The 8583-nt window shown below is 34.0% G+C and overlaps 1 protein-coding gene across 1 annotated transcript; it reads right to left on the reverse strand.

Annotated features, from left to right (window-relative positions):
- Positions 1-2988: 2988 nt before the first annotated feature.
- LOC127669929 (olfactory receptor 2B2-like) lies at positions 2989-3819 on the reverse strand. Its single transcript, XM_052164181.1, has one exon. It carries the CDS (start codon positions 3817-3819, stop codon positions 2989-2991), a length of 831 nt encoding a protein of 276 aa, XP_052020141.1.
- Between the last annotated feature and the right edge of the window lie 4764 nt (positions 3820-8583).

Genomic DNA, 8583 nt, shown 5'->3' on the forward strand with positions numbered 1-8583 from the left:
TCAATCCATTTATCATTTGAGTAGGGGACGACTGCAAATTTGTTTGAGTTAATTTTATATCCAGCCACTTTGCTGAAGTCATTTACCAGCTGTAGGAGTTCTCTGGTAGAATTTTTGGGGTCACTTAAGTATACTATTATATCATCCACAAATAGAGTGTTTGAACAAGAATGATACTCCAGTTTAAGTTAAGGCTAGGGGTTCAGCACTAGAGTACTTATGAAGGGTTTAATGACCTTAAGGCCCCAGATGGACTGAGAAGATCTGGACAGGAAATTTGACTTCCCTAATTATCTGTGGGATATTGAGTTCTGAATACTTCTAAGAGGATGAACATATGTTTTTGAATAGTATCTACCACTCTGAGGCTGCAGGAGAACTTAACTACACCCCCAAAAGTCTCCTTTTCAGTCCTATAAAAACATGAAGCATTCAATGCCATGTGCACAGTTTCCACTTCACAGAGAGATGGTGGTCCTTCAGTTTTTCTAATTAAAGAACAGTTATGTGTTTGGAGATGCCTGTCTGCTTTCTGTTCTTCCTAGTTGACTAGATCAATCTATTTCAAACTGCTGAGCCTGAAATATATTACAGGTGGTTTGAGAGGGTGAGAGACTGAGGGAGAGAGAGAAAAGGAGAAGAGAAAGAGAAGAATAGGTAGATGGAGGGAGGAAAGGAGAGAGAGATAGAGACAGAAAGTCAGAGAGAGCAATCAGAAAATTATTGCTTACTTTCATGATATTGGGCCACTATTGTACCAGTAGGGATGTATTGGCAGGCAGGAGTTTTGCAGATGGACAGGATTTAGAATTACTTCTTCTAGTACTATCAAAGTTATTCAGTAGGGATGAAGCTTCCAGGTCTATAGTAGTTTGATTTCCTCATTTTCTATGACTCAAGTATGTGATGTCTTCAGCAATAGGGTTTATCATCAAGATCTAGAGACTAAACAAGAACAATGGCAAAAGTCTATAATATCTGAGAATTTATGCGAACTCACTTGCCAACAACTCCAATGGAGGTAAACTATTCCTGACACTGAGCTTTTTATTTGTTAGCTTGTGGTGTTTTACCAGGACATTGTTGTCCTCTTATAGGACAACTATATTTAAAACACACCTCCACCCCACCCCCTATCTACACCCCCCACATTCATATATAAAAATTATGTACATATTTTGAAATAAATATATAAAAAAGGACTGTTCTTCTGCCAGCAATTATCAGTTGCCAATAGCTCCTTAACTAGTGGTGGGACTTCAATGATTTCAAGAAATTCTTTGATGTTTGATTTTTTCCTCATTGTGCATTTATACTATTTACATTAAACTATTTTGTCCTGTGTGCAATTGAATTTACTTTGTAAAGTTTGATCAGAATTTACAGTAGGTTTCAAAACAACTTTCCTTGTTGTCGATCAATCACCAGTATTTTATGCTAAATATAGCAAGAATATTAAATTTAAAACCACCTTAATAACATCTTTGAATATCATGTACTATGGAAACCTTATGATTTGAGACATGTAATGCAGTGCTATCTTTCATCATTTGAAAATTTCCACACTTATGGTAAAGTATACTCAACACATAGGAATTTTGGATGATTATATTAATATGTGTATATCATAAAATAATTTATTCAAGACAGTCATTATATCCGTTATTACATAATTTTTCAGTGAGAACATTCAAGATCTACTCTCTTAGATGTTTTCTAAGTACTAATTTTAATAATTATTTTGTACAACAGGTTTTATATGCTTACATTTCCAATTAATTGAAATTTTGTAATATTTTAGTAAAATACCCTCATTTGCCTTTAGGTCTCCAACCCTGAGTCCTATCCTCACTGATTCTTCTGATTATTCCTTTGACCACAACTGTGTGGCTACCTAATATAAAAGTCACAAGAAAAGAGGGTTAAAGAGATGGCTTAGCAGTTAAAAGCACTCACGAGTCTTCCATAGGACCCAAGTTCAGTTCCCAGCACCCAAGTCTTTATGGTGAAAAAGTTGGCTACACCAGGTCCAAGAAATCTGACACTTCTTGCATTTTTGCTAGTGTTTAGTTCTTTATTGTATACCCTATTTACTTACCCATAAATTAATCTAATACCACATAGCTATATAACCCATCAACTTATTATAATGAAGTGTAACTGATTTCATGATAAAAATTAAACTCTCAGTGTTAGTCCTAGAACTGTTTTAGATAATTAAACTGTTGGCTCTGTAGATTTTGAACATCCTTACATGAAATTGCATATCTATTAAAAACTCCTATTATAGAAAAATTAAACAACTTCTATTTTAAACCAAAATCCAAATTACAAATTACTAACTCTTTGGGGGTCTTAAAACACATTCCATATAGCATCCACATAAATAAAGTCAATGCCTTATAAAATAGTTTATTAAAAGCTGTTACTGTACCACTAGCCTTCCCACAAGTAATTATGAAAACTTAAAGACAGTAAAGATTTATGTCACAAATGACAAGTTCAAAAGCCAGTGACAAATGTTTACTATGTGGATTTCATGCTAATTAGCTTAAAACAATGTAAGTGGATTATAAATTAAATTATTGTTTTATCATTTAATAAAGTAACTATTTGTAGATGTATTAAAACCAATACAAATATTTTAACAATTTTTCTAAACAAAACATCCATATTTGTTGACCAAGATTAACCATTGCCTAGTATGGTTAATCAAGTAACAAGACAGGATTTGCAAGAACATGTTAAAAAAAAAAAAGACAGCTGAGGATTTTTGTTGTTGTTGTTGTTTTAAGACAGGGAATAAAAAAAAAAAAAGACAGGGACTGAGTTATCAGAAAAGCTGATAATTTGTTAACTATTTTGTGTAATGCCCATAAGATTTCACTTTGAAATAAAAATGTTTCTGAAAAGGTTACCTAATGCCCCCTTTACATCCTTATTCCTCAGAGTATAGATAAATGGGTTCAGTGTAGGAGTTACTACTCCTTAGAAGAGAGCCATGAACTTGGGTTGGTCTTTTGTAATAGAAGAGGGAGGCTGAAGATACATGCTAATGGCTGGACCATAGAACAAGAGAACTACAATGAGATGAGAGGAACATGTCCCAAAGGCCTTTTTCCTTCCCTCTGAAGATTTGATTTTAAAGACAGCATGTCCAATACAAGCATAGGAGGCAAGAATTAAACACAGAGGAACAGCTAAAAGAAAAATGCAAACCACAGAGAGAGCAAGCTCATTAGTCTCTTTTTCACCACAAGCAGTTTTTATCAGAACTGGAATCTCACACACCAAATGATCCATTTTATTGTGGCCGCATAGAGGCAATTGCAGTGTCACAGTGGCCTCTGTGACAGCATAGGAAATTCCAGTCAGCCACACAGTGGACACTAACAGGAGGCAGGTACGTCGATTCATTATGAGGGTGTAGTGCAGTGGTTTGCAGATGGCCACATATCGGTCAAAGGACATAAGAGCCAGGAGGACACACTCTGTACCCCCCATTGTGTGGAAGAAATAAAGCTGAACTACACACCTCATGTAGCTGATGGTCTTTGTGGAGCCCCCAAGGTTGGTTAGCATCTGAGGCACAATGCTTGTGGTGTAGCACATGTCCAGAAAGGAGAGGTTGCTGAGGAAGAAGTACATGGGGCTGTGGAGACAGGTGTCTAATATGGACACCAGAATGATGACAATGTTTCCAATCATGGCTGTGGGGTATGTTACCAGAAGAATAATAAAGAGAGGAAGTTCCAGCCAAGGACAGTCTTCAAAGCCAAGTAGAATAAACTCTTCTGGATGACTTTTATTAATCAACATCTTTCTTTGTAATCTGACTCTCCTATAGTACAGAAGTATCAAGAAAATTAGTATTATAGCAAAGCCTCATGATTCATTGGTCATGGCTATAGAAACCAGGGTTGGAATTCTGCATTTGGAATTTCATGAGAGATGCTTTGTAGATAACTTAGTCCATATAGAGTTTTGTGTCAAAGCAAGAGGATCTGGGTATTTTCTTCAGTACCCAGGTGAAAACATTTCTATAATCCCAGTTCTAGTTAAGAAAAGTCTGGTTATTATTTTTTTGAGCTTGCTGGCTTGTTATTATAGCTGAATTGATGAACTCCAGGTTTCGTGGGAGGCACAGCCTCCAAACATGAAGTAGAAATCAAATGTAGAAAAAAAATTTGACATGGACACTGGGTTTTATATGCATAATATACCCACAGCACAGAAACATGTATGCATATCCATTTATACACATACACACTCCTGGAAGCACACAAATAAAATAATCTGGCAAGTGGTGATTTAACTTCTATTTATGATACTAAATTTTAACGGGGCTTTCTAATTATCTGACAGTACATGTGAACATAAAGGTGAGTAACTAATTTTTTTAATTTGATATATTTTTTATTTGCATTTCAAATGATTTCCCCTTTTCTAGCCCCCCACTCCCCGAAAGTCCCATAAGCCCCCTTCCCTTCCCCTGTTCTCCCACCCACCCCTTCCCACTTCCCTGTTCTGGTTTTGCCCTATACTGCTTCACTGAGTCTTTCCAGAACAAGGGGCCACTCCTCCGTTCTTCTTGTACCTCATTTGATGTGTAGATTATGTTTTGGGTACTCCAGTTTTCTAGGTTAATATCCACTTATTAGTGAGTGCATACCATGATTGATCTTTTGAGACTGGGTTACCTCACTTAGTATGGAGTAACTAACTTTAACAGCAGTGCTGAAGGCATTACTGAAACATCATAGATACATTTTCAGGAATCAGTCAGAGAAATTGGTAGAAAGAGTTCTGAGTTCTGAACTCTGTCTGGAAGTCTGTCCAGTCTTATCTTCTGAGGTGAATCATTAAATTGTCTATATGAGTAATAAGTACATTTGAGATCTAAACACATCCCTTTATATACTTGAGATTGAGCAATGTAGTTTAAACACCCTTTTCCTTCATGTTTGTACAGTTATAAACAGCCCATGTTTATAAGCCAAATGAGTTAAGCCTCAGTTACAATGTTGTTCATGTTTTGGTATTTATGAACTTTGTTGTATAACTATTAATGCATGTTTGGCATTTAATAATTTATGATAAATTATAATAAACTTATTCATAGCATTTCTTATCATGGAGGTATTTCTTTATCAATTGAGCTTAATGCTTTATTTAGTTCAAAAATTTGCTGTACTATCGGGAACATATTGATTTTTTGTTATTTGTATTATTTTTGTGAATATATTTTTCAACATCAACAATCTTTTCTTTCAGCAGATGTCTTAATTTAGGTAGAATCACATTCAAATCTCAGTTATTTTGTATTTCCTAGATCTTCATAGGTAAAGTAAATGCTGATACAACAAAATTATGGAACAGAATAAAACAATGTTTGAAAACTAAAAATTGTTTATTTACACATTTTATTTATTTATGCTTCATAAAATTCATCTCTGAAAAAATGAATATTCAAATGTGATTTTCAGATAACAGTCTACTCAACAAGTTGGAGTTACTCCTCTTGCTATTTAGCATCTTTACAGCAGACTATTTTCTTATAGTTAAAGCAGATCTCAGTCTCTTTTTTTTTCATTGAAAGTTTACTGCAACCTTGTGATGGTCTATAAGGACCCAAGCAGAATAAGATATGAATTATGTCATTTGATTACACATCAAATAACAGATCATCAGATGCATACATTATAAAATGGGGGGTGGAAGTCCTATATGTTAAGGTAATAATTCCAACAACTCTTATCATTAACGTAAATTTTAAAAATTAAATATAGGTACGGGTGTTTTGTCTGCATATATGCCTATGAATCACATATGTGTCTGGTGCCCACAGAGGCCAGAAGAAGGCAACAAGTCCATGGAACTGGAATTAATGTTGATTGCAAACCTCTGTGTGAATGCTGGTAATAGAATTCGGTTCCTCTACAAGGCAATATTCTTAACTACTGAGCCATCTATCCAGTCTCATGAACAACTTCTTAATGAGTTCTTTGTGATAAGCACTCTAACACGCTTTCCCCACTCTGAAAAATCCTTTAGCACCTGTTCCCAAATAAGATAATCTTATTTCTGTATTTTAAGATTCTTTTAAGTGTTTGTTTTGTTATTTTCCTAATAGCTATGGATAATCTAGGTAGCAATAATTTATCAGTGCCTAATATATAGTAACAAAACAGCTGATTAAAAGTTAGTACTTCTGGAATCCACAGAAAGTACCTGAAATTAAGGGCATGATGCCCATTGAGGCAGCATAGTTTCTGAAATGACTTTATTAAGATAAGCACTTCTAATTTTTTGATGATAAGTTAGGCTAAATTCTTATTTCAGGAGAATATGTTGTAGAATAAATATGAATAAGAATATTGTATCTATTATTCTGATTATAAAATAATTATTTCCAAAATCATAACTTATGGAGCTCACTGAATACTGTTTACTTAGCATTACTACAGTTTTCAAACATGAATAATCCAATAGTTTTGTTTTTTTAATGAGCAATTTTAGACTTACTCTTTAAAATTCTTTCACAATTAATTTTATCTAACTCATATCAATTTGCACTCCACCTTCCCCTTTCCATATCTCCTGAGACAAATGTGACTTACCTTTCTATGTATTCATTATTATTCTCTGTCTTCAGTTTTTTGGACAGTGTTAGTTATTTTTATGATATATCATGGCACACTTATTGAATTCAATGATTTAATATTATTTTTGCTTTTTTAATTTTTCTGTCATAAAATATATACTGACCATGTCATCCCTTCCTCCCTTCCTCCCAGTCCCACTAGACACCTCATGCTCCTATATTTCCTTTCAGAAAAGAACAAGCCTCCAAGTGATATCAGTTATCACAGCATAACAAAATGCAATAGGACTAGACACAGACTCTCATATCAAGGCTGGACAATGCAACCCAGTAGGGGGAAAAGGGTCCCACGAGCATGCAAAAGAGTTAGGAACACTCAACTCTCATTATTAGAAGTCCAACAAAAAAATGGATGGAGCTAGAAAACAATTATCCTACGCAAGCCAACACAGATGCAGAAAGATAAGCATGATATATACTCACTTATAAGTGGATATTTGCTGTTAAGTAAAGGACAGTCACTTTTGCAATCCAAAGATAAAGTGGTTTAAGCGGGGAAGCATATATTTCCATGGAAAGGAGAAAATAGATTAGATTTTGAGAGTGGATTGGAGGCAGGTGGGAATGGAAAAAAGGAGAGAGACTTGATTTTTTTACTTAGTGATTTATCACAATTTCAACTCACAAAGGTATAGTCATCCAGAAGTGTTTAAAATCATTGCTGAATTTCAGACTAAGTTCCTATTGACCTGCTGTCCATATGTCAGTTCATATTTTCATATAAGTATATTATATTTACATTCAGTTTGAAAACATACATTGTTTTATTAATATTTATAGTACTTTTGGGTTCATTGGTTATAAGAATTGTATTTATTTTGAAAACATCCTTTATTAAAGAGTATTTTTATAATAGACATATATAAAGCATTGGATAAAACATTTGAGCAAGATTAGTCATATTTTAAGTCTTTAAAAGATGAAATGACTAAAGCAATAATACTTCACTCAGGTAATCAACATCTGAAGAATATAGTGCTTCTAAGTTTGGTTTCAGTGATAGACTGAGAAAAATGAGTTAAAAATTAAAGTCTAGTTGTTCTAGTGATTCTAGTATGAAATAGATACAGGCAGATCTTATGAATGGCTGTCTGAAACAATGCTGTTTTTCCTATGTACTAATTAGATACTGCAGCCCACACTTTGCAACCTTCCTAGGACTGCATGTCTGTCAATGTGTCTCATCACTTACCTTATTTTGATAAACCCCCGTTATTTGATTAAAGAGCAATTATAAAGTAAGATATTTGAAGTTTTTCTTTTCAAGAATACAGAGATATTCTAGTATGAAGGTGAGAGTTTAAGATTTTCTTCAGAACTCTCAGGGTTTTGTTTAGAGAAAGGAGCCAAGTGGAGGAAAAACTCAAGTTAGGAAGACAATAGAAAATACGAAGACTTTTGAGTTATCATTTTCTTTGCTATTCCCTAGAGTCCTGTGCATTGTTTTCACAGACAACTCATTTATTCTTCTCCAGAGTGATTAGACAGAGAAAGTTCCCTGGGAAAGAGCTCTCCAAAGACATGCTTCTCATGTACAGTTATCTTCTGTGCTGAGGCTAGAAGACAAACTCTGCTGCATTTGAAAAAAAAAAAACAAAACAAAACCATTGATTACATTTCCTAACACACAGAACACCCACTAACATGTACACGATTAAAGATGACCTTGTTTGAATCAGTTATTCTGAGAAACTTAAGTGAGAATTTTTTATATTACTTTATTTATGGGAATCAAATAAAATTTAAGATTTTAGTTATCCCCAATATACTAATAAAGAGTAATTAAAACCATGAGAATAATAAAAATAACATGCAATTAATTCAGAACCCATTATAAATAATCTAGAATACTAAGAAAACTTCTAATTCTTTAGTATTTTATGACAATTAAAAGGCAATGATGAGCTCTCTACCAGCCA

The sequence above is a fragment of the Apodemus sylvaticus genome, chromosome 19 (assembly GCF_947179515.1).
Source record: "Apodemus sylvaticus chromosome 19, mApoSyl1.1, whole genome shotgun sequence".
NCBI lineage: Eukaryota > Metazoa > Chordata > Mammalia > Rodentia > Muridae > Apodemus > Apodemus sylvaticus.